This window comes from Mycteria americana, chromosome 7 (genome assembly GCF_035582795.1).
Source record: "Mycteria americana isolate JAX WOST 10 ecotype Jacksonville Zoo and Gardens chromosome 7, USCA_MyAme_1.0, whole genome shotgun sequence".
Lineage (NCBI taxonomy): Eukaryota > Metazoa > Chordata > Aves > Ciconiiformes > Ciconiidae > Mycteria > Mycteria americana.
This window is the reverse complement of record NC_134371.1, coordinates 56496079-56523336: the sequence shown is the minus strand read 5'-3', so window position 1 is coordinate 56523336 and position 27258 is coordinate 56496079. Positions and strand designations below refer to the sequence as shown.

The 27258-nt window shown below is 36.5% G+C and overlaps 2 protein-coding genes across 11 annotated transcripts in view; one reads left to right on the top strand and one right to left on the bottom strand.

Annotated features, from left to right (window-relative positions):
- USP33 (ubiquitin specific peptidase 33) overlaps positions 1-17941 on the bottom strand; it is a 44779-nt gene extending 26838 nt beyond the window's left edge. For 5 of the 8 annotated variants that reach the window (XR_012776609.1, XM_075508539.1, XM_075508541.1 and 2 more), the window contains exons 1-8: positions 17496-17616; positions 12229-12311; positions 11556-11667; positions 10416-10469; positions 8259-8321; positions 5591-5743; positions 3197-3296; positions 586-655 (exon numbers count right to left, since the gene is read on the bottom strand). Coding sequence is in view for 7 of the 8 variants with exons in the window: in XM_075508539.1 (XP_075364654.1) it covers positions 586-655; positions 3197-3296; positions 5591-5743; positions 8259-8321; positions 10416-10469; positions 11556-11636 (521 nt within the window). In the remaining variant the exon portion in view is untranslated. Of the gene's footprint in view, positions 1-585; positions 656-3196; positions 3297-5590; positions 5744-8258; positions 8322-10415; positions 10470-11555; positions 11694-12228; positions 12312-17495; positions 17617-17835 lie in introns of those variants that run through there. The other 3 variants (XM_075508545.1, XM_075508546.1, XM_075508540.1) reach the window with 2 other exon arrangements.
- MIGA1 (mitoguardin 1) overlaps positions 17922-27258 on the top strand; it is a 45738-nt gene continuing 36401 nt past the window's right edge. The window contains exons 1-7 of one of the 3 annotated variants that reach the window (XM_075508547.1): positions 17922-18076; positions 19077-19247; positions 22097-22274; positions 22827-22963; positions 23224-23350; positions 23823-23959; positions 24715-24838. In XM_075508547.1, the coding sequence (XP_075364662.1) occupies positions 19149-19247; positions 22097-22274; positions 22827-22963; positions 23224-23350; positions 23823-23959; positions 24715-24838 (802 nt within the window). In that variant the 5' untranslated portion in view covers positions 17922-18076; positions 19077-19148. Of the gene's footprint in view, positions 18140-19076; positions 19248-22096; positions 22275-22826; positions 22964-23223; positions 23351-23822; positions 23960-24714; positions 24839-27258 lie in introns of those variants that run through there. The other 2 variants (XM_075508548.1, XM_075508549.1) reach the window with 2 other exon arrangements.

Sequence of the window (27258 nt, the reverse complement as noted above, 5' to 3'; positions counted from 1 at the left end):
TGCATACAGTAAGCATATATGATATATGCTCAAGTACTGTCCCCACCTAACCATTTTGAGTGCAAGAAACTTCAGAGTTGGATAGTGTTTTTATCTCTTCAGCTTTTGTAGATTTCTCCTTGTCTGGTATCCCCATGGGATGAGATGATTTTGTATGCTAGCCACTCCTAGGATGATTTAGCATAGAATGGCCCAGACGCATTGTTTGTAAGGACTGAATTTGGACCTTTTGATCTTAACATGTCTCTCTTTTTTAATTAGGGTTTATTCTTATGCATTTCCTTTGATTTCTTCTGTAGCAGAAAAAAAACCAACCCACAAATTTAATAGCTTTTATCAGATTTTCCTCTAATTTCTAGAACTGCATGTATTTTTATTCAGGACAGCGAAGAATTAGAATGAAACAGGGTAAAAGCTGAGCAGCCCGTATACCATAATACTTTTTTTTCCTATCAGTGACACAACTGTTTGCAGTATATAAGATCGAGATTTAACAAATACACATCTTCTTCCATGGTAGTGCAGCTCTTGAGAAAATTCATGTATAAGCAAATATAAAATTACACTTACAACCACTTTCCTTACCAGTTGGAAAGAGCTTGTAAAGCTGCATTCATGTAACAAGTGTTTCCAATATTTTTTAATCCTGTTAGACCTGAAAAACAAAACGAATATTCAGCAAGTCTGTTAATCCAATACAGGACATATTAAGGAAAATACTTCGGAGAAAATATCTACTAATTAAAATACTCATGTAACACTTCTGATGCCAATTATAATGCAGAGTTGTAAATAAAAGAAACATAGGACTCCTAAAGGAATACTAATCGAACTAGCAGAAGTAATTAAGTGTTTTGATTTTGGCTGACTAAAACACTTCAGACAAGTAGATTGTATTTCATCTTACTAACTTTTGATGTTTTATGACAGCTGCAGATTGTAATTTAAAATATGCTTACAATATTTAAGTTTTACTTGAACTTAATGATTTACCTGTTCAGTTAAATTGTTGCTATGCTGCGTTCGTAACAGTTAATCATATTACCAAAAGCTTCTCAAGAAAGATTTCATTCTTCTCTCATGTTCATGCTAGTAGTCAGATTATGCTAAACATTCAAAACCTACTCAGCATGTGATTATCCCAGAATCAGAATTATTACCTACGATCAGTCTTTTTCTATACCAATTATATACCCTTATTTTTATACACAGACTGCTCATTTTAGACTTCCCCACAGAATTTATTTTCAAGCCCAGATTGTTTACTTTCTTTACCGATACCCACATACAGTTTTTCCACACACATAAAAGTTGCAATTAACATATATTCTTTCAGTGATTATGAAGTCATGAAAAATGCTCTCTAAATGAGGCTATTTAAACAAGTTATAATTATCATATGATCTCAATTTAAAAAAATTAATCTGAAACACTTGCTATTCATAGCTACTAAAGTGTTAAATTAATGAAGTAATTAATTTCAAAATAAAGTTGCTTTTGTGTGAGAAAACAGTAACATTTATAAGCAAAGAATCAATAAGACTGGAAAACTTAAAATATTCAGCAATTAACACTGTTGGCTCTGTGCAACCCTTGAAGTATAGGAACTACCCCAATCATTTTAGTCTGTGGAGGAAAAATAAAACTTACTAAGAAAATCCTTTTACATCTCAAAAATAGTTTGGTTACTTCAGTTGAATTTTCTAATACACAGAACTTCATTTTTAAGTTTTAAAAGGTTTTTCTATCTGTCTGTATGGAAATATAGTCCTTCTTCCCACATCTGAACCTGCATTCTGCCTTTCCGATTTCTGCTACAAAAAGGACGGTAATTCTCACTGAAATTGGAAAGTAAGAACAGTCACAGGATTTTTAATTTTTTTTTTTTTTTAATTTTTTTAACAACAGAAGATATATCAAGAAGATACTCTCACTGCAGTTTTCCAGCCTGCAGTGTTGCAAGTCAAGTTTTTGAATAGATTTCTTTTCTTGCAAAGATATATTCTAATGTTTGCTTCATCAAAAGCATTTAAAAAGAAATTTTAAGAACAAAGTTAAAATGGAGTTGAAGATTTTTTCCTTTAAATTTGAGAAATGTATTAACACAGTCACATCAATATTACTGGGAACTTGAATGCAATTCTACTTGTATATTAGTTCTATGCAAGTTACATTCCCAAAAATATTAATAGGACAAGAAGATACACAAATACACACATTGGTAGGAGAAAGTAACTGGAAATAAAACACATGGTTTAATGATTTAAGGGCAGATGGCAAATTAGTGGGGTGGTGACATATCCAGAAAGACTGTGCCAGACAACAGAAGGGGCGAAGTAGCTTTTTTGGCCGACGCCAGCAGACTTAGAAGAGGGAAAGCTGGTAGTAGATGAGTAAAGAAGAAATTAGATCCATAAATTACAATAACTCTTTTATCATCACTGATGGAAAACAAACTGCCTTGACATATGCATTGGCATCTCAAAAACAGTAACTTAACAATCTGCTGGTCAGATTGTTTTCCGAGAAAATGGTAGTTAGAAATATTTTCATTACTAACAAATACACATACCCTTTTTAAAACGACCAATACCAATTTAAAACTTGTAAGAAATAATAATAATTATATTCTCGTATGAAATGAGAAATTAAGGCTTTACTGTTTGGGGTGTCATGCACTCTCATTTTCATCTTTACAATAGTTTAATATTAGGGTGGGGTAACCTTTTGTATGTATGAATGAAATCCTAATGAAATCCATTACTAAAAAGGAGAAGACAAAAAAACCCAAAAACCCATACTGGGATAGTACAGGCTCAGAAAAGGGTTACTCAAAATGCAGAAAAGCATTCAAATCAGGAACCTTTTAGGACAGGAGAAAACATTAGAACAGATTTTATAAAAAACTACTTTTACCAGAGTGGCTAGAACACCAGCTACACTAAACATTACTCCAATGTGCTTTCTTATTTTTGTTGCTGCTTGCATGGGTGCACTACATTTATCACCACAGCCTCTGCTCTGAAAGTAAGTAAAGATTGCTGCAATAAAGGTGAAACTAAAAATAAAGATCTTAGCTGGAGCAGAATAAGAAACAGTTCCACTTAAACAAGAACTAGTATATAGCTGGAGAACAGACTTGGAGACATACACATGCAATAAAGGGCAATAAAGCGTTGGATTTTGCTTTTATTACCTCTAGTTTTTAACTCATCTTCTTCCACTTCTATATCTAAGTCATCAAATACAGCTGCTAGCGGAATCTTCAGTGTGGGATTACTAGGTATTTTAAAATCCTTATAAGGAAAAAGAAAAAAGTATATTTACTTGTATTTATTAATTTTTCTCTTAATTGAGCTTACATATAAGTTCACCAACAAATCTAGGAACTGAAAATTATGTGAATGCATTTTGAAATCTCACTGCACATAAAGCAAGAATAATAGGATTCCACAGCTACCCTGATAAAAGTTTACTAAGAAAAAAACCCCACGTTTTTGTTTTCAGATTAGCAGTGACAACATTGCATGATTTTATGATAACAGCTGAAGAATCAAAACAAAGCGAGCCATAGTATTTCTTTCCCTTTGATAACAAACAGTAAGCCAGCACTGAAAAGCTAACACAGTAGTCATCACATAAAAGTAAGTGTATATGTTTTTGATATGCCACCAGATGGCTCACTACATTTAAGGAAGACAAATTAAACTGTTGGAAGCAAAATGTACAAGTAGAGAAACAGGGTATTAGCCAGGCAGACATTTATTGCATGACAAGCTCTTTCTGTGAGCATATAAATAAAAGTTCTAAACAAAGTGTTTGACAGACTTTGTAAGTTCTACTGATTTTTCAGTATATTACACACATTTCCTCGGAAGATTAAAACACGTTAAGTGTAATAGAATAGAACTTCAGAAGTCTGAACCCAGCTTTATATCAAGTCACCAGAACTTCTGGACAACAGCAATTTAAAAAAAATACTCCAATGGTACTATTCCAATTGGGCTGCTGGCATTTTATGAGAAAATGATCAGATTACATTCATATTGAATACTGAACTTTGAAGTGAAAATATTAAAGCATATTTCCTCTCTACATATATTGAAAAACTACCCATCTTTCTGTCCAACCTGTGCATCATGGTGTATCTTCCGTAGCTCTATGCCTCAAGCAAGCAAAACAATTTTAGAAATACTGTATTTGTACTTGTGTCAGTTTTACCTGACTTACCTGTCATTTTTATACAAGTACATTAAATATGCAATAAAGAGATAACACCTTTTTTTCAGATACATGCATTATGCCAATTATACTTAAGAAATTGCAGCACAACTTTCTCCAAGACAAGACTTATCTAGAAAACATATTATCAGATGCCAGTGAAGACTAATGTAACCAGAAGATAACAAACCAAACCTAAACAAACCTTGTTGAAATTGCAGAAGAACAAGACAAGCAAATAGCATATTTCAAAATTCTATATATAATGTCTGCTTTGCTCATTTTTTTCCTCCAACTTGTCTCCAATACTAGCTAACGCTTTATTCATTATCTTACTCTTCATCTACTATGTCAATTGTTAATAAATGTGGAGCTAGGAACAGCTAAGCACTTTTATAAAGTCTTGTCTTTGATGCCATAATCGTATAAAACACTACAATCTTAAGCCTGTGTTTTACTCGGCTAATACCAACTTCCCAGATACGGGCCGTATTTTTCTCCTTGGCATATTTATACTCCTTGGCAATCCTAACTGCCATAGAACACTATTAGCATTCTCCTGATTTCTAGTTTGATACATATTTTTCCACATGAATCTAACACAATGTATTTGTCATTCTACACCAAAATTACACACATATACAGAATATACACAGGTTACTACTGCCTTCTTAGTAAATTCTTGCATAGTAGCTAAATTCTTAACTATTCACGAGTGCTTGTGTGTATACCACATCACCAGAAAAATTTTCCCACACACATACATATACAAAAATTAAGACCTTTTCAGTCATTTATGAAAACTGAAAACTAGACATGTTTAAACCTCAGAAACTAAATTATAGGAATCCCTTTAAGTGTCTTATATTACTAGCTGAATAAGGTTAACGATTAGCACATATTTCTCTAAAAGCACCGTACTTCTATGAATGAATTTGTATCTCAGGCAAGTGTCCATAAACACATATTAAGGCATTCTGCCACTCCCTGTAAGTTAGCCAGCAATTACTGTAATAAGTTTTTAAAATAACATTTTCAAGATCTGACAGAACGGGGAAGCACAGGTGAACTATTCCAATCTTGCAACCTTAAATTTAACCCTGTGCTTTTTCTGTACTTCACAGTTTATTGTAGATTACAAACAATTAGACAGTAAGATGAAAAAAGCATTCTTAGGAAGCATGCAGTACACAGAGACAGAAGATAGAAGCTGGGCACTGTCTTTTTAAATAAATTTTATAAAAATAGAGAGAAATTAATAGAAAGTTCAGCCACCAGAAAGGAGGAAAAGTCTGTCTCTCACTTGAAAGAAGACACAATGTTTACTGCAAAGCTACAGCTGCCTTTGTTTCATTGGGTTAAAAAATACCTGCACGCTATTTTCTTGTGCTTGGTGAGACAGTCTTGCATTTGGTAGTGGAGAATGAGATCCTAATTTTCTATCCAGGAATACTTCCTTACTACAGGCATAACACCAAACACGGAGCGTAGTAAGGTTGACAGTTAGACAGTGTTTTGTCTCCTACAACAGAACAAAACAAAAAACTGCAATTCAGAAGTCTGGAATAATTAAATACTGTTACAGGCAAGCTAGAACAGAAGTATTAAAATTCTAGATCTTTTACAATGAAACAAATACGTACGCTAGAATATTAAGAAAAAGCAATTAAATTACTGAAATTTTAGCACAAACTATACAACACTCATTTTTAGTACAAGTCACTAAATTAGCAACAAGGTACAATCAGAATCTAAGCCATTGTCATATCTGACATGCCTCTGTGTAATTACAAAAATAAAAAGAAAGGCTGTTGTCAGAATTGTTACAATTCACAACAAACCAATTTTCCAGGAATGTCTGCTATTGGTCATAATGGCAGCCACCTCCTCTACAGTAAGGGCAGTGTTTATTTCTACTGGTTTTCTGTGGGAAATTCAAGCTATTTAACAATCGATCAGAAGAGTAAGATAAGATTTTTAGTTCAGTTACAGTAAGAGGTGCTCATATCAAAACAAATATTCTAGACTCAAGTAGTTCTCTTGTTGACAGCTTCATACTGTGAAGCAATATAAAAATTTGACAGATGGAGAATATTTTTACTGTTCTAATCTTCATCTTTCTTTTTTTAACCTCTTTGCTTACTGTAAGATTATGTACACAGTTGCTATCATCCTCCAAATATTTCCACCAATCCTTCCTGTTTTTCTTCCTTATATGTGGGCACCAGCCAGGTTTGTAGACAATGACGGATTTGCTAGGAATTAGGAAAATACTACAACTGCTGCAGGGTGCCCAAGTTCCTCCTCCCCTCATTTAATAAGGCCTTGTACAAGGACAATGTTTTTAATATATAGTGTGGGCTACAATTTCATTAAGTAGCCCTCCCCCTGCTAAAATACATCAGATTACATAAATACCTCAGACAATTTTAATCATTAATATGCTTGATTCTGCAGCTTCAGCTGCATAAATAATTACAAGTCTCCAGAGCAACAGCTTATTAATTTTCTTGAAGTGGACACAATGAACATGATTATTTGCAGTACAGGGAGCCTTGCTAGTTAAGTAGAAATAAACTGATTCATGTCAACCTTGTTCCTCTCATTTTAGTGAGTTTATTGAGATTTTTACTGAAAAAAAAAAATCCAGAAGAGGGTTTACTATCCCGAAATTAAAATTAAGTAACAAGAAAATCAAGACAAGGATGTCAGTGACAGCAAGCAAACTATCCATCCGCTTTCTCTTACCTTGCAAGTACATAACATTGCTAAAACAGCATGTGAATCAAGAATAAACTACCATAGAAAGCCAAGAGGTATAAAATTGTAGGCAAGAAATTCAGGGACCATCTGTTCCCCAACTGCACTACAAGCAGCTCGTTTATATACCTATTGTAAAGGCTTTAGAACTGTGATTCAGCTTAAATAGCTGGCAAAAAAAAATGTATTTATATAGATTTATATTAATGCACTATTGATTTGTATAAATATGCATTCCTCTCAAGACCCTGCTTCAAAAAAAAATCAGGAGTGGTGGTAGAATGCAGTCATAAAGCTTACTTCCTGTAAAACCCTGGTATATACTATTTGTTCATTTTAATATTCACGGGGGGGGGGGGGGGGGGGGGGGTGTTGTTTGGTTTTTTTGAGGTTTTTTTAGTATTTTTAAGGACCAAAAATTGCTCAGTGTGGAACCTTAGATGTATTTTCTGACAGACAAACTGTAAACTGGGGGCAAGAATTTAATTTAATTGGAAACTCAGCAATTCTAAAACGACGTGTTAATAAAACTGCCATCCCTCTGTCCCCAGTATATTTATTAAGAGAGAATGATATATCTCATTTGCTTCATTTTGGCAAGTGTACACAGAACAGACGGTGAGTTTAAGACCCAAACAGATGCACTCAAGCTGTCCAACCTTGCCAGAACTTGGCATGCTGGGGAACATAGTTCACACACTCCACTGCTCCTACCAAGCTGGATCCAAAATCAGGACATAGCAGGAAAGGATATGCTCAGCTCAGTCTACAGGTCCTTCATCTGTAGCTACTGGAACAGGGAGCATAATGCAGAAACAAAGCATCTGTTTCTGGTAATTTATACTTCCTATCTTACACCTGTTCAGCTCTCATGTTCATTAATCCAACTTCCCTCCCCGTATCCATCAGGCAGCCACAATCCTAAAACGTTAGACTGAAGTAGTGAAGTACTATATATAAGCTGAAGTACTCAAGAGTTCTTTTGTCCATGCATCTTGAAAATCATCAGTAATTGTTGTTCTTTTTCTAGTTTTCACCATGTTCTTATAAGGAGCACAACAATGGCAGAATTACATAAATAATTACGCAGCTGCGGAAAGGCTATAAACTCACATACTCCTAAATTAGTAAGACCTGCTTCTATAGATGAAAAACAATCATAGCTAATCAAACTTCCAGTTAGTTATGCTAACATAGGTTATTGACTTCACTAAAATGAGTAACAAATGTTCTCTAATTCTACTTCACGTAACTGTATTACTAGCAAATACACATACCTGTGAATGGGTGGTACTGTGATCAACATGGGATTCACCACAGCCAACGTATGTACACCTTTTCTGTTGAGCAAGATATGAAGAAGTATACAGAATTAAAAAGTGGTGTCAAACAGGTTTACAGAATAGGAATATACTTCCAGTCCTTTTAAAATTCACTCAAATTTCAAACTTGCAGAGCCTTACACAAACCAAGAGACATGCACAATAAGTGTTAAAATAAATATCACCTAAAGCAAGTAAGAATGCTGCAAGATTTAACTCAACTCCTCTCACTGGTGGGCAGTGTCAGATATTTAATGTGTTTGGAATATAATTTTTTGGCCATTTTGATATATTTGTTCAGATTAAGGTCAACATGTATTTTTTACAATTCATGATTTGGTAGAGATTGTTACAGAAAATATGAAGTTTGCCCAGTGTCTAAAATAGTGAACTGCAACAGCCTCGACATGACACCTTTATACAAAAATGCCTGTATGCCCCTATCTGCCGTGCCTATTTATCAGAGTATTACTTCACAATTAATTAGATTTTCATCTTTAAATAAGAGTTTCCAGCACTATATGGTTAAGTACTTACTACATCCTAGTTATAACATGCAAAATAATTGTTGATTTTAATTGTGCTAATTGCAAAACATATCTGGCTGAGTTGAGCGTGGAATCTTGCAGCTGCCAATCTTCAAGCGATTTTCATTAATTCCTCATTTGCATGAGTCAAGACAATCACGTAAGAGGGTACAGAATGTTATCTGTATAACTCTAGGCACGTTAATTTATACAATCAAATAGCAGCTGAACACAGTCAATTTTCTATATTAAATAATCACAGATATTGGTTAAGTTACAGATAGTTAACATGCTGGGATCTCACCATGTTTTTCTACTGAAAAAGGTGAAGGCAAGATGCCAATTCATCCAAGAGGAAATATATCACAGCATGACACTAAGTGTCCTACTGCAATTAGAAAATTCTCCTATGGAAATGTTGGTATGAAATTAAGTTTTTCAGTAACAGTTTAAGAGCTCTAAGTGAGAAATAAAAAACATGTTTTAAGCTTCACAGCATTTCCCCACCTGCCAGGTTGATGCATCCCTGAACATCTCTTCCTACTCCCAAGAGGGTTTTTATATGCAATTAAATTTCAAGCCATCTAACAAAAAGACATTAAACACTATTTCTTTCCCCCTTGGTTTCTATCTCTTATTGATTGAAGGAGCAAAATAATCTGATGTCTTAACTGTTACCATAATCCACTTAAAAGGAAACTAATGAAGTATATTTTTAAAAATACTCAAACATACACCTAAAGTTTGGCATCTCAGCTTAGATATCTTCCTGACAGGACTTAGACAAATGTTGCCAAGAAATGAAGTCAAGCCTATAGAGGAAAATTTCAATCTCTGGAAACAGCTGTATGCCTGAAGAACTCATGAGACATTTTAAAAACTAAATTAGCTACATACTTCCCTGTTGGTATCATAGATCAATCAGAATCAACATTTTCAGAGCTTTTTGTTTTGAATACACTGAAAACTATGTCTTTTGTAGACAGCAAGAAGAGTAAGGCAAAAGCATATTTAAGAAAGAACAATATACAGGGTGAAGACTGTACAAAATTCATACAAAGTTTGAAGAATGTTTATACATGCTTCTACAAGTTTCAAAATGAGTTTTTTCTTTGTTTTGTTCAAGAATAAAAAAGTCAGAGTACGTATTTTTACACTGTAAAAAGTCAGCATTTACTGCTAGATGTTATTACTACAAAAGCTAAGAGAGGCTTATAAAGAGTAACTTAATTAATTCAGGAATAATATATTATTTTTCAGATCTATAGACCTGGGGAAAAGAAAAAAAAAAAAAATCTTAAAGAGCTAAAAAATATCATAACTGAAGAAGAAACCTTAATATGCTACTTTCTTACCCCCAAAATTTTATTTTGAACACAGTATTCTTAAATTACAAGGAATATGTACCTGATAAAAGGTAAATAATTTAAAAAATGGAGAACTGCACAAGAGGTTTTGCTTTGAAATAACTTAAAGAAACTAATTTAAAGAACTTCATTATAATTGTTTCTTCAAAAAAATACTACCAACTTTATCTACAGGTTACTAGAAAAGGACCCTTCTATGGAACAACAGAACAACTTACCTCTAAGCACGCCCAAAGGTTGGGTCCTCTGACTTTACAGTCCTGACAAGTGCCCTATTAAAGTTAAACACACAAGCAAAGTATTATTTCATTTACTTTCACCAGTAAACCACAACTTTGAGACAAAATGAGAAAAAATACTGTGAAGCTCAGTATCAACTGAATAATCTTAAGACAGAAAAAAGGATGTGTTGATAACCAACACAATTTTTATTTTGCTTCAAATAATCTTAAGATCAACACATTTTTCTAGTAAAACCTTGAATCTCTGACTTTTCATCTTAAACCAAAAATTGTTCTTCTAAATAAAGCATAAATATATCTCATATCACATTATTATAAAAAAACCCTCAAAATTGGTCTTTCCTATCAATTTAACATAAAAAGAAATAAAAGTGATAGAATTTGTAATAACTGCATATTCCTATTTGCAAACAGTCAACGCTACCTGTAAAGGTTTACAAAAAAACATGCAACACTAGAGAAATGCTATGCCCCTCAGCAGCAAATTAACTGTTACACTGTTCAGATAAAGAAATTTAGCACCATGGACAGAAAAGGTTTGGCTTTTCATCACCTCCCAGCTGCTATAATGGATTACAAGATCTTTTGTTCCATTCATTAATACTAGCTGGAAACCAAGAGTTCAGGTAGGGGCATTTTCTCAAACTGTGGCTCCTCCATCAAAAAGTGAACCGTTATCCAAGAAAAACTTATGCATAAATTTCTTTGTTACAGTTTGTACTTGAAGTCAAGTCAGTTATACTGTATTACATTAACATTCCAAATAACTAACTGCTAAAATGGCAGTGTCTGAAAATAAAGTTCAGCTTGGTGTTATGCTAACTCTTTTAACCAATATTTCAACTAATATTTCCATTAAAACATCACTTGCTTTGGAAAACATTGCTGGGAAAGGTACTCTTTAAGTGTTAAGTACTGAAAAATAGTTTTTCAGTTTTATCAAGTCCATAATTCTTCCCGTACTTTGTTTAAACCTTACTATTCCAGTACAGAAGATTTTACCCATGCTTAACACTTAAATGCATCTTACAACTAATAATACATGACAAGATATGTAGCTAAAATAAGTGACTAGAGTTAACTGTGATAGGAAGAAAGTAAGCTGCTAAAACTCACATGAGATTTCTGTATCAATTCCTCTTTTGTTATCTCACCAACTGATTCCAAGTGTGGGCAATTGCTGCCGGGCGATGACATTTCAGAAGCTGTATTTTCTGAGATCCTGTAGCTGGAATTTTCAAGGTCAGGGAATCACTTGTCAACAGAAGTAAGAATGAGTGAAATCCAATTCTTTACAGTAAGCATCAATATTAGATATCTAATATGCAACATATACATAACTTTTAAAAGAATGTGCCTTTTTAATTTAAGTTAGTATAAATAACTTTATTAACAGTAAGAGAATCCAATAGTCCAAATTAAACACAGCTGACTTCTAAAATGAAATCCTCTGACTTTTAGGGAATAAACTAACAGAATCCTGAGTGGAGCAGAGCTAGTTTGGATTAATTATTTAACTTCCTGGCCTCTATCATGGCACCCCAACGATATAAAAATCACAGTTTTCAAGCCTACCCAGAACTGATGGTGGCTTTGACTGTATATTCTGGAAAGGGATCTTATGCAACACTGCTGAAGTGTGCTGAAGCTGTGAAGGCTAAAATGCAAGAGCACATGACTTGCTTGTCAAAGGAGAAGGAAACTTTATCTTGGTTTTATTTATTTACGAAGATACATTCTAGATTCAAGCATATTACATATCAAAAGCAAACTGAAACTTGTAACTCACATGTAGTACTGAACACTCAGTGAGCTTTTCTCTTGTTTAAGTTCTCTCTGTCCATCCAAGATCTCTGATGCAGACACAGAAACCTATCAGAAATAAAGAATGCTAAATACAATCACTTTGTCATTGTTACTTTGATGGCTGCACAGAAAGCTATGAGGTTTTACAGAAAGAAAATTAAAAAATGAACCCAGTAATGTTCTTTTTATATAAATAGTCCAATTGGCTCATGCAGATAAGAACCATTCAAGAACTTTTTTCCAGTTTTGTCACTCAAACAATTACTATCGATGCCTCAATCTCTCTAAAGCCCAAGAAATCTTAAGCTTTCTTTGCTCAATTATTACCTGTCCAATATAGTATTCCTTAATCAAAACTTGCAACTAAACTTCCATTCTAATTCAGTGATGCACACTCCTTGATCTGTTTGCAGCCTTTAGCACTGTTATCAACATCTCTTTCCACTTCGCCTGTTTGCTTGGGCAGCTTTAGGTCTGTTTTTTCTGCTATATGACCAATCACTCCTTTGAGAATTAAATAACCTAGAGCTTTGACGGCGTGGGGGAAAACAAACCTTGCCTAGTAGGCATCTCAGACACACTTCCTAGTAAACTTTCAGTTTGTTATCTTTGACTTGGTCTTTACATCCATTGCCTTGCAATAAGATTCCTTTGCATCAAGAGTCATTTCAGTTCCCTTTGATTATCAAAGGGGTTTTTTGTATGTGTGTATGTGTATAAACAGTCTATATTATTCCTACAAATATTCCTATACAACTAATACTATTAAAGTATTGTATATTATTTGTATAGGAGTAATATATAATATTTTATAGAATTTATTATATACATGGATGTATATACCTGCATATATATCTAAATATATTTTATTTATATATAAGCAATTATTTATATAGAAATAATACACAGAATATTTATTATATATATATAACATGCATACATATACTCAAGTGTGTGTGTACCTTTCAGTCTTTTTGAATGTTATGTTAACAGCTGTTCAATAAAATATTCAAGAACTTATCTCATAAGACTGGAAATACTACAGTAAATTCATAATTCAGGATTTTTCAAGATGAGGTCTAAATTCTCTTCCTGGACCAACGGCATGACATTTAAAAAGCATTTGCCTCAAATATAAGCTGCAGCTGGAGAAGTATTTCCTCAATTCACTGTCTATTTGTAATCTATGTGCAATATTGCTGAAAGACACTTCAAATATGAAAATGATAGTTTTTCAGGTCAAACCTCCTGAACTTCAGTCATATTAGCAATTCTGCTTTGAACTGTAAAGTTCCTTTTCAGAACAGAAATGGAAACACGAGTGTATGTTTCATCTTGCACATTTTGCAAGGTCTGTTAAAACATTAAAAATTGACAAGTGAGTTTCAAATAAAGCCCTGACTACCTTAAAAAAATTCAGTGTAAATTAATGCTGATTTAATGCAAATGCTTTAGAAAGACTGGTATAATGGATTAGTAAAGCTTTAGGCTTAATTTTTTTACGGAAGAAGCATTCCGAATGCATTCTTCCAAGTAATACAAAGAAATGAATGAAGTGGAGACTTCACCTCATGCTACCAGATTTGTATTTAATAGCTACTTTTCACACCTGGAACCACCCAAATCCAAACCTGCAGTCCTGAACAAACCCAAACCCAGGAGTTCTGCTCACGCCAGGTTCTGTTTCTTGGTATAGTCTGCATCTCCTCATAATAATCATCAGAAAGACCAAAGCATGTTGAAACTCGTGTCCCTATGGATGTGGTTCCTACTCCTATCCATATGGAGAACATCCCTTTTAGAAGTCTAGTTAATGTTATAGATTCTTTATGTGTTGTTATATGGGCAGAACTGAATGTTCTTTCTTTCACCTTTTGTTAACAAAATTGTTACACACCTCCTTCCATCCTGTAGCAACCGTGCTAACTCACTGTACTGCCATAACCTTGGTAGCTTAATATACCTAGCTGCAGTAACACATTTTGTAAAATTTTATGTTAAAGTCTAAAACTGTAAAATTAATTTCAAAACCATGATTCATCCTTCATCTCCAAGTCCTAGCAAGCCCAGGGTAGCCCCTCCCTCGCTCACTGCCCTTCCTCCATTTCATCACTTCTACTCTATCCAAAAAGATTGCTTGTCTTCCTCTACTGGCGCATCTCAGTATCACATCTGCTTTTCCACAAGCTTCTGCATTGCGTTGACCTCATCCAAAAGTCACTTCTTCACATTTTCAGTAACAAAAAAATCAAAAATAATTTAAAAAAAATCTAGTTTTGTATTTTCTCTTCCATTCCATTTTATACTCCTGTTCTGAAGCTGGAGTATTTCTCCACTTCATGCCCCCCGTGATATGTAATAGTTTGTACTGGGAAGGTACCTAGCTATCTCATATGAACAGCTCTACTTGGTCAGATGAAACATCCATTTAGCCCAGTATCCCATTTCCACCACTGACCAAAAGAAGACGACTTACCACAGAAGAATAAAAATATGACAAGAATATATATATTCTTGTAATATTTTCTTCCCTGAATCCTTTCCACCTCTGGGCCTTCCTGAACCAAAGTTTATATATTAGAAAGACAGAGAAAGGCTCTGGAAAGGAGCTATAGCAGTAATTTCAGCCTTCCTCAGGTTGAAGAGCTCTAAAAAAATTGTTATCAAGACAGGAATTCTTAGACAGCAATAGTGTCCAGCAGTAACAAGACTATTTCTGTCTGTTTCATGGACCCTTCAGAAGTATTCCATGGTCTCACAGGAACCTTAGAAAAGTCACAAGCTGAAAACCATGGACCTACATATACAGGATACAAGAAGCATCTTTGTTGCACTATGAGGTTAAGAATGAAGTAAGGCTTAACTGGGAATAGAACTCAAGTTTTCACACTAACTGTTCATGATCATATTCACGCAATAAGCTTCTCATCAAATGCTTCCCCTATGTTTGGGAGAGAACTTTGCAGTCTCTCCCTTGTTCTCCCTAGCTCTCTCCATTGTTTCCACTTGAAAGGTTTGTTTCAGCCCACCTATCTCAATGCATCATACTACATAATTCAACTAATTGAATCATTTAATGTTCAAAAGAAGGACTTATTAACACATTTTTGCTTAGTGCATGCATACCAAGTCATACTCCAAAGAAAAAAAAAAAAAGCCTGTAACACTTATCTTGAACTCCAGCCTTTTTTTTTTGTTCCTGTTTATCCTTTGCATTCACTAAGAAAAAAAAACATTTGCTCACGTGAGCCATCAGAGAAATGTGAACCCTAATTTAAAGCATCGTGACCAGCAACCTGTTTATTATTCAGAAGAATTCCATGGCATCACAGACTTGTGGGGTGCCTACCATAGAAGAACTATAACACACACAGAAAAATCCCATCAAACACTAAGAGAATTAAACTGATCTTGAAAATTATTTTAGGCTCATGCAGGGAGCCTAATATTTCCTAAAGAAACATAACAGATTTTAAACTCTCTCAAAAATTTTTTTGAATTAATGTTAATGTTTTCATCTGCCTAGTTATAGTAGTTAACACTTCAACAGATGTTGAAATAAACAAATACATATCTTTATTCCATTGATGTCCCTAAACATGCAGCCATTTTATCAGAGCATTTTACAGCAAAAGCTCTTATTTGCACTCACAGTTACTTTACTAGTGATGCACAGGATCAATCACATTTAAAATTTATTTTCATTTTATGGCAACAAAATAAGAGCGACACAGGGGTGCAATTTTGTATCTGAACGTTTAATTACTTAGAATACTAAAGATATCTGGAACTTCAGTAATTAGTTGTCATATAGATAATCTTCACACTTCAGAAAAAACCCACCAGCATTCACTCCAAACTATACATGCCCATTGAACCTACAGCCTTAGACATACCTATTCAGATTTTTAAGATGTAAATTTTTTAATCAGTTTTCTAAAGAACTGTGTTGCTCTTTAAATACTTTACTGGATTCTTTGACAATTATTACAGAAATTGCTTCAGTATAACAATGTACATGAATAATATGGTTACCAAACCTGAGAATAGTCTTCTTAGGTCAAGAAATAGGGAATATTAATCTTAATTTCACACCCTAAATTCCTTTATATTCCGTTAATCAGTAGGTAGTTTTGATTTTTATCTCCCACCCCTCCCTAATTCTACCTTTTTTTAATCTATCCACTCTAAACATGAGTATCCCGTTTTCTTGGAAAAAATGACAACACCAGTACTAACTCTGGTAGAAAACTTACTTTATGTATTTAGAATAAAACCTGGTATTTTCCCAGTAAATGACAAAAGCATACTCAGTAAGTTGATGAACAATGCCTGGTCCTTCTCTTCAGGAACCAAGAATTATCCATCCAAGCAAGACACAATTTTTTAAGTCACTTTCATTAGATTTTTTTTCTGTCATGAAGTATTATTTCCAAAGAGAAAGGACATTAAAAAAACTCGCTTGAGTTGAGGGTATACCCTCTTACAGGGTTCGCCATTTTTCATTTATATTGCTTTTAAAGTGTACAGACTGCCCATTAATTTCTTTCTTCCACCACTTTAAATCCTAACTCTGAAACCCATTAGCTGACCTTTATGTTTCTTAAGAGGATTTTCCTAACTCGGGCTTTGCCTGCGCACAGGAGAAGTCTGCGGTGGTTTTCCACTAGGTGCTACACCAGACTTTTTTCTCCACTCTATTTCATCGCACACGGGGATCTAAGCGTGTAGATACCTCAGGGAACGAACACAGTAATTTATAGGTAAGTTACTGTCTTGAGGAATCGCATCGTATCTACAACACCGTCGCCGCATGGCTTCAACTTTAGAAGGTATTTGCGGAGGTCGATTCAATGTTCTTTGGCCGCTTCCAGCGGGCGGGCGGGCGGGCAGGCAGGCAGGCGTACCTACCCCGCCTGTCGACCGCTCCGCACGGCGACACGCTGAGCCGGAGCAGGCGGCCCCGGCACCGCCGGCCCGTCGCCCCGCAGCCCCGCTCAGCGGCCCGCCGAGGGAGGCAGGCCGCGCACCGCCCCCGGCCCCCGCCCAGCCCTCCGGGAGCGCGGCGCCCCGGCCGCCGAGACGGCTCCCGCCGGCGGCGGCCATCACCGTGCCGACACGCCCAGCGGGCCGAGCCACCGCGGACTTTGAGACCGGCCGGAGACACGGCGCGCCGCGCTCCTGTCCGCCCTCACGGACGCCTGAGCCAACCCGCCTCCCCCGCCGCCGGCGGGACTCTCCCCCTCTTACCGAAGCAGCCGAGAGGATGTACCGTGCGCGGAGCCCGGAACTAAGCCGGGCCGTGGCGAGCCCCGCGGCTTACACCGATGGCGAAGCCCAGCCTCCGGGGACAGCGGCCCTGGCGGGCGGGCAGCGGTCCCCCGCCCGGGACACCGCAGTGCAGAAGGCCGCCGTGGCACGCGCCCAGGCCGCGGCTCCGCCGGTACCTCTTCACACAGACAGACGCCCACCGGCCGCAGCTGCGGCAATACGGGACGCGCCCCGCACAAAGATGGCCGCGCGGAGCGTCTCCGCCGCTCACGTGAGCGCTGCCCCGCACAAAGATGGCGACGCCAGGCTCTCACCCCACCTTGCCCGGTCGTCCGCAGAAGAAGGCTGCCCTGTGTAAAGATGGCCGACGCGGACTCCTAATGGAGCGGGTCACCCTCACGTGGCAGCGACAGGGGCTGCCTCCCGGCCGACCTCAGCCGCTTCTCACTGGCCCGGAAGCAGATCCCCCGCCGGTCTCCTGGCAGCTGCCGGTGCGGGAAGGGAGCCGCCCGCGAGGGGCCGTGGCTGCTGCCCGTGGCGCCTGCCCCGGCCCTCGGCAGGTAACCGAGGGCGGCAACCGCAGGGCCGCCGCGCAGCGGGACCCGGCCCGGGCTTAGGGAGAGGTGCGGCTGCGGGGACGGGGGCTGAGGGGCGCGCGGAGCCGGCACCCCGGCTCTGACCGTCGCCCGCCCGAGGCGCAGCAAGGCTCGGGTACTCCCGACCGCGCTGCTGGGGCTGTCCTGCCTGGGGAGGGCTCGGCAGGGCCGGAGGGAGGTGGTGTCCGCCCCCACGGGGGCCGGCTACGGGGGCGGGGTTCGCTGTCCCTCCGAAGCCGGCCGGGCCCCGCTCCGTGTCCCGCGGCGGGGAGAGGCTCCTGCCCTGAGGAAGAGCCTCCGGCGCAGCATAGCTTGCCTGTGGCCGGAGACGTCGGCGGAGGGAAAATAGCCGGTGGTTAAAGCTGACCGGTCCCTCGGCGTGTGGGCCCGCCCTTTTCTTTCACCTCACTCCGTGCCGCGGTTGCGGTCGTGGATGTCATGCGACAGGGGCTTCTCCTTGTGCTTCTCCTTGTGCATCAGGGAGTGAGGGGGATGTGCCTTTTAATGGGGGAGATTACGTCAGGCTATAGTGTTTATTCCTCATCATGTGTCTGCAAAGAAATCGAAGCTCTGAATGAGAGAAACTTTTTCTGGCTGCTCTCAAATCTTTTGACTCTTTTAGCTGGCAAATATGTTCTTCCAACAGCAGTGATCTTAGAAACAGCGTTGTTCCCATGTATGATTTGGAGGATATAAGAAGTGAACTGCCAGCCAATAAAAGCGGACGGAGTCCTCTGTAGATCCTGTTATGCATATACAGGTCTCTGCACAGAGCAGTTGGAATGAATGAGGCCTAAGCTGAGCCAGCAGATTTGCTGTCTTCTCGTTAAGCACAAATCTTAACTCTACTCAGAAACATCAGTCAAACAAGTCATGTACCTGTTACATAACAGATTCGAGCCTGTAGAAGAGCGCTGTCCTGGACATCTATTGCATAATTTAGTATGTATCCTTCATTTGACAGAGTATTCCAGAGACCATCTGTGACTGTTTTCGAGATAGTTCCACTTAATGAGGTTATGGGAGAGAAGTAGCCATGTCAGAAGAAGCTGTTATTGAGGCACGATTTTCTCTGAAGACGGTAGCTTTACGGGTATTTCATCTTCCCCTTTCTTGGTATTATTCTCTTAACCAGGTAATATATACGTTATCTGAATATTGTCACTTTTGATATATGTTTAGAAGTTTAATTGCAATTTTGTACTCCCTATTCTGAGCTCAATATGAATTAGATTTGTACAGAATACCTTGATTTTTTAGTTTATTTAGAACACTGAACTAAAATAAGTGGGTTTTTTTGTCTTTTTCCGCTAATAATTGCTTAGCGCTTCATCATACATCTGACTGAAGAGATTGCTTTATTTACAATGTCTATATGTCTTCGTTTTGCAACAGCACAATGATTCTCATCAACTCAAATATCAAAATCCTCAAGTTGCTGATTTTTTGTAGGTATTTAAATACTAAACATAACTGTCATTAAATTTTGAGTGTAGTATTGAGTGTGGTCTGAAATAATTTCTAGGTTAATCTGGTGAGTGGTACTGGCAATCTGAATGATAATTAATTAATGCAAATAAAAAAATCTGTTGTACTAGTTTTCCAGTCACTTCTGTTTGATTAACTAAGTGGCACATGACTAAAACAAGGTAGTGATTCTTTAAAAACAGGCTGTTTTTTAAACTCGTTCGGTTCTTTTTGCTGGTTTTGTTTGTGTGTTTTGATTATGGAAAGATTTTCAAAGAAAATCTTAAGGCTCTATTAATCACAGTATTTCCTTTTATATATGGCCCTGGAGTGATTTATTTTTATTTTCTTTCATTGATATTATAGGCTAGTTTTCACTATATAAATAGCATGGATAGCAGTCACTCAAATCTGGGCAAAGAGTACATTATGATCTTAGTTTTTAGGTTGACAAAAGCTGGACGTATTGTCAAGCTGATGCTCCTCGTCTGCAGGGAATCGTAAGATTTGTCCCTAGAGCACCTTCAAGTCAAAGACAGGGAGGAGGAGCTGTAATTGTGTCATAGAGATTCAGAGAAGATAGGTGCTAGTTGCCTGTAACTACATATCTGATAAATGATAGAGTGAAATAAGTTAGAGTTACTTGAGAAAATATTAAGGCTTCCGTTGTATCCCTCAGAGAATAAATTTCTTGAAGAGTGAGCCATATTCTGGTGCCATAATACACGGGAGGAAAAAAAAAAGGTTTCTAGTTGGCTGTGCAAAATATGGCCCAGTAGTTTTTTCCATTCTGTGTATGCTGAATCATTGACAAGGATAACTAAAAGAAAAAATTGTTTATAATTAGGAATGCCAATAATATTTTTTAAAAAATAGATATTAGCAGGCCCTAATAAAGTTCTGCTTTTAAAACCCATGTCTTTAATATGGCTGTATTTTATTTTTATTGAATTAGATGCTTGTAAGCAAAAGCTATGTAATTTTTCATATTTGCATGTAAATGCTTTTCAAGCTTTTACTGCATATAAAACCAGAATGAGATATTCTCAGTCTTAGCTGCATCTGATTATTTTCACTTTTTTTCCCTGTGTTTACAATACTTGAAAATTCTCACTGCAAGATCACTGATTTCTTTTTTACATTGCAGCATATTCATATCCTTTTTAAATACCGTCTGCAACTCCATTATGTGCAACTATTAACTTTGCCCTCCTTAGAGGTTTTCATTTCACTGTTAATTTATTAATGATCATGCTTGTAGGCACAGACATATTTTAAAAAATCCACTTACAGTTCTTTGAAACTTTAGTTCTAGCATTTAAGTCTGTGAGCTTCAAGGTTTTAATCTCAGTTATTTGGTTATTAACTCTTCTCTGTTAAATACAGTAGTCTTTTAAGTATGTGTTTGTGCTGTGTTTCAGGAATTTCCTTTTCCTTGCAGAGTACAGTGCTAGGTTTTCGGTCTTGGTCAAGATACAGTACCACTGAGGACAGGGTTCTCAAGTCAAAGGTGTTTGACTTGTTGATTGCAAACTCAATGCAGAGCAAAGCTTTCAATGCTTCTTTAACTTACACAACTCTGATAGTATTAACCAATTGCACAGCAACCAGGGAGTGCTAGAGTGCAGTGGTACTCTGTGGGGCCAGCTCTCTCTCGTATGAGGAAACATGTTACAGAAACCCCATATTAGCCCCAAGGACTGCAGATCTGGTTTTCTCCCAGCAGTCTGTTTCTCAAGCAGCACAGGTTTCCTAAAGATTTTGCAAATACGGACTCTAGTTTCCAGTTAAATGGTTCTTTTCTTCCTTGTATATCTTGTCACTTTGAATTTTATAAACTTTGTTAATGGCTTTTAATTCCAGTTGCTTGTATATATGGTTCTTATTTGCTAATTTAAACTTTTGTGAACCTATGACTGATCTATATCCAAAATAAAACGTAACAAAAAAAAATCCCCAACCTGGTTTATTTAGAGAAATATGTTTAAATACATGTTCTTTCCAAATTGAAACATCATGCAAATGCTATCTTTTGGATCCTCCACTCTTTTACAGTGCAAGAAAATAGTCTAGTTGTGAAGGGTGAGTTTCTTCTCAGTATTTTTTTGCTGTTAGAGAATTAATTGAAGCCCTGCCTTGTCCTGGCGTTAAAAAGAAATAATAATAATAAAAAAAGTAGTTTGTCTGAAAGTAATTTACTTAGATCCCCATAGTTCGTGGATTTGCAATATACCTTATAGTCTTGGTGCTGCAATATGTGTCTCAGTGCAGCCACTCACTTTGTCGCACCAGCCTCTTTGTAAATTCTTTCACCTACTGGCCATTGCAAATTTTGAAAAGCAGTTAGTCTATGTCCTTACTCAGAGCTGGTTGTTTCTCAGGCTATGTGAGAGGAGCATCTCTTATCTCCCTCAGGCAAGCTATAGCCTAGGTTGAACGCACCAAAAGGAGGGTAGGAGGAAAGGTGGGATTAAAGGAGTGTATATTTCCAATGAAGTCACACTCCTTTATTTTCAGGTAAAGCTTTCCCCTGGGTTAAAGAGGCTGTTCGCGGTAACAGCAGTGAGTGCAATATCTGTTATTTTTCTGGCCCATCATTTTAAAAGAAAACGTGGAAAGAAAAACAAGAAAGTGCCACCATGGGAACCAAGTCATCTAGTATTAGAGTGTACCAAAGCAGCTGCATCAGAAAAAGGTACGTGAAGGAACCTCCAAGGGGTTTTTTTTTTTGTCGTCTTGGAGGGGAAGAAAAGGGGTGTGAGGGGATGGGTGTGCGTAACTGTGTGTAGTAGTAAAACAAACTATTTTCCTTTAATGCCGAGTAGGTTTGAATTGTTAAAGTAGAAATTGTGCAAATTAGGAACAAAATTACGGTGTTTTATAAGTAAGCTGGTCTTGTTCTCAAAGCTGAAGTTTTAGTCATGAATTTGGATTAAAACTCTTTTATCAATAATATATTAACAATGGGGTTTGCAGTTCTTGTGGATATATCTCAATACTGAGAAAAGCAGATTTAAATTTTTATAGGATCGGAAAACAATTGCGCTCAAGTGCATGGTTTTTGTTATGGATATTGACTGTTCTAATTTGTAGTTTCTCATATAGAACTGAAAATAAAAGAATAATTGTTGTTTCCTTCTAAACTGGATTTTATTTAAAAGAGTAAATGCAATTCTTGATAGATCTTCCTAACAAAAGAGACACTGATTTTAAAGCTGCTGCAAACTCAAAACATTGTATCTGTTAGGTTCTAGTTGTTCCAGCAGTCGGCAAAACTTGACTCTTTCTCTGAGCTCTGCCAAGGAAAAAGGATCTCAGCCTTGTATCTATGCAAATGGAGGACTTTTCAGTAAATACTCCGGTTCAGTTCAGAGTCTGGCATCGGTAAGTTAAAGTGTTTCAAGGCTCTTGAATGTCTGTTAACTTGCACTGCATATGCACCTAATGGTTTCATGGAGCTGAAACAGGTGTCCTGAACAAGCTGCACAGATGGCTAGAGATGCTGAGAAGGCCATTGTACTTACCGATCTAGAAACTATTTTTATTATGTAGTAACTTGGATGCAATGTACTCTGACAGGAATGTCGTTTTAAGAATACTCTGTATAACAATACTTCAACATTTGTTTATTTTTTTTTTTTAAGGTTCAGAGTGCCACCTCTTGTCACAGTTGTGCTTGTGCCAATTCTAATTCCTGGGATAAAGCAGATGAAGATGATATTAAGCTTGTCAATATTCCAGTGACCACACCTGAAAATTTATATTTGATGGGTAAGTTATAATAAGAATATTCAGCATATACCAACAATGAATGTAAATAATTTCTTGGTTTTGTGGCAAAGTGACACACAATATTATTGTGGTGTTCTTTCACAGTGTCCTGTGGACATGTGTCTAAAAACATTTCCATAAAATAATGAAATCTTACTTGATCTAGAGTTAGTTTTTTAAAATACATATTTTTTAATTCCTATATTTGTAGTAGTAAGCTATAGAATTATTTTAAAAAGTAAATAGGAAAAAATACACTGAACATTGTTGCTTTAATCATATTGTGACCTTCTTTATTTTATTAAAAAGGCAGATTTATTTTTTTTTAGACTGGGAATTGCTATTGTTTTAAAAGCTTACATCTCTACTGTAATCATGCTTATTAGCTACATAGTTTCCTGGGACTCTAAAATATGAATACGTATGGAAGCTGTGTATTTGATGGAATGGTGGTATTCCTGATCTCCCCTAGGTATGGAACTTTTTGAAGAAGCACTGCGTCGATGGGAGCAGGCACTAACTTTCCGTAACAGGCAAGTTGAAGATGAAGCAAGTTGTGGTTCCATTAAGCTGGGAGCAGGCGATGCTATTGCAGAAGAAAGTGTAGAAGTGAGTATATTCAATCTATAATCTACTGTTGCTGCCCTGACTATTCATTGCGTTTTGTTACCTGAATCTTTTCAACTTCTAATTCAGTTACCAAAACTGAGAATGAATTCAAATTTCCAATTTAGTGACATTGCATTTAAAGGACATCTAACTTTGTTCCTTTTGACTTTTTTTGATTGGTCATTTGGAGGAGGGTGGAGGAGAGGGAATTAGGTTTTTTGGGTTTGTTTTTTTTTTGCAATTGCCGTTGTATCAATGTTTGCTTCTGGATGGTATTATCAAGCTACCAAGCATACTAGTTCTCTGCACAAAATCTCTTGGGTCATCCCTTTCTTTCATGACTATGTGAGAGGATATCTGCTTAGCAAAAATATAGGTCTTGGGAAAGATGATGAATTTATGAATATTCACAAATAATGTACTCAAACTTTATTTTTATCCCTTTGTTCTTATGAACTAAATGATAAAAATATTTTGAAATAAACATACACCTATATGGCTTTCATTATTTCTAGTGCAGGAAACACCACAGATAATTTTAAAAATTAGATTTTATTATAGTAAATATGTGTATGTTTAGAAAAGTGTGTATATTTTGGATGTTGAAGTATTCATCTGACAGTGCCCTTGTGTGGTTTGTAGGAAATTAATGTGGCACAGTGAGCTCTTTGAAGGCTTAATATTCTTAGATTTTACAAAGGAATCTTACAGACCGTAAACAAATAGAAAATCTTCTAATATCTTTCTTCTTGCAGGATATCATTAGTGCTGAATTCATTCATAAGCTTGAATCCCTTCTCCAAAGAGCTTATCGTCTTCAGGAGGAGTTTGAGGCCACACTTGGGGCCTCTGATCCTGCTTCTCTAGCTAATGATATTGGTGAGTACTCCTATTTTACATTTTTTTATTGCTTATAATAATGACTCTTGCGGGGGGAAGTCACTTAAATATCAACTGAGCAGAATTATATTTATCAATAAATAAGCAGAAAAAAATTCAGGTTCTTTACATTAATATGTAATGTTTGATGTAGTGCTTGTATTTTAGATAAGAATGGACTGAGAGGAAATTTTTTTCCTTGTGGCTTGTCAGTATACTTCAGAATTTTCATAATACTTCTCTGCTTTCTAAAGTTTATGTTAACTTGGGTATTTAAATATTTATGCAGTAAGAATATTTGACCCTTTTTATGGCATGGGTGTATTAGAGTGTTTCAAAAGAAGTTTTATATGTCTTTTGAACTGTCAAATTGTGTATGCATGTACTGGGGTTTTTTTGCCTGCCATAATAAAAATTTTTACAAAAAACCAAAACCAAACCAGTAAGACTTAGCCTGAAACAGATATCCATTACCAAAGCTCTTATCACTGGTGATTGAAATTTATCACACTTATGAGTGACTAAAACCAGGGTGTTATAATGGCAAATATAAGAGTAGTTGCTGCCAGACATGTTGATTAAATACAGATAGTTTGATTGTTTTTATTTAAATAATTGGTTTAAGATATTCTTAAAGACTGATACTATTACGCTTTTTCATAATTCAAGATCAAACATCTGATCTCAAATAACTGTCACATTTTAAAGGCAGAACATGTTCTGGGATTAGTTTAATCTATAGTCTTGTTTGTTAGGCTTAAGCTTGACTGGCACGAGGTGGCAGTACTCTCATCTCTTAGCCCTTGTGCTATCCAACAACTACGAAATACTGCTCTGAGTAAGGTGGGAATTAAATTTAGGTCAGAGCTGGCTTTCTGACATATGTGCGTACACCTGTTAATGTAATTCTTAAAGCAGAAAAACGTTTGGATGTTTTATTTTGATGACTGAAACCATAAGCCCTAAATAAAGTTGCAGTGTATATCCATTATTAAATTAGAAGTTTATTTGTAATTTCTATCTTCAGGCAAAATTAATAAAATGGTATTCAAAGGACTCAGTGTGATGTTCAGTGTGTTTAGTTATTGTTTTGCGTGGTTACCCTGGAAGTATTTTAAAATGATATTTTATTTTTTAGATGTGGTAACTTGATTCTTGTTTACCAAGAATGTTCTGAGAATTGAATTCCTTTCGAATGTCCTTTGTAGAAATAATTTGTGATCTCTTGAGTAGATGTCTGTTACTTTATTATGAATTTTATTTGTGCTGGCCCAGATGAGTGAGAAAACAAGTAATGAAGTAGTTTAGTGAGTAGTGTTTTCACTGTTCAGGATTTGAGGTTTTTTCATCATTATCTTGAATTTGTGAATATAAACAGAACATCATCTCGAACACTGTGTCTCTTGGAAGATTTAATATAGAGGATGGTTCTATTCAATATTTGATATAAAAACATTTAATCACTCAAAATTTCTTAGACAATTTACTTTCCTGTAGGCTATGACACTGAGTGCAGTGTATGAATGTTTGAAGTAGGATGTTTTTGAGTAACATTTTTTGGGAACTTTCGTGGGGAGAGACAAAAACTATGTTTGGGAGAATCCTAGAGGCTCTCTTACAGGTTTATTTTTCCCCTTTTTTTTTTTTAATTTGAAAGAGAAGGAAAGCTGCTGTCGACAAACTTTCCTTTACTACCCCAGAATGTACATGTTAACATTTAACACTTATTTTGTTTCACTTCTGTTCAAAGCTTTGTATTACTCTTTTAGGAAGTATGCTACTATAAACATTGATCACTTTTTTCCTTTTTGTGTGTGTGTGCGTGTGCATGTGCATATATTAAGAACAACAGGAATGGAAGGGTTCAAGAACAACAACAATAAACAAGTCCAAGAAAATAATGAAATCCCAGTGGCCACAAGAAATATAGTACAGCATTCTTTACACTACTAAGAATAAGAATAATATCCTACTCAAAAAAAAAAAAAAAAAAAAGACAGTTCTGAACAGAAACAGAAATGAAGGTGCCTCTGCTCTGTGTTTGAAGTGAATCAGGAATGTGTATACATCTTTGAGACTGATAGGAATGTATATCATTTGTGGCAGAAGAGGCACCTTCTGCTAAATCAGGATCAGTAGTCCTGGATGATTTATACCCAAAACTTCTTAAAGAAGCTAGATAAAGAAAGCACCCTAATCCATATTTTACTATTCACTAATCTTGGAAAGTGAAAAGTGTTCCAAATGATTGGGAACTTGCCAATTCAGTTTCAAATCTTAAAAAACAAACAAAGAAACAGCCCCAGAACTCCAACACCCAAATTAAGCGTCATGCCAGGGAAATAATAGAGTCACTAATTTGCAGTTCTGTTACCACAGACAACATAATGAAAGGTGTAATTAGTGCCAGTTGATACGGT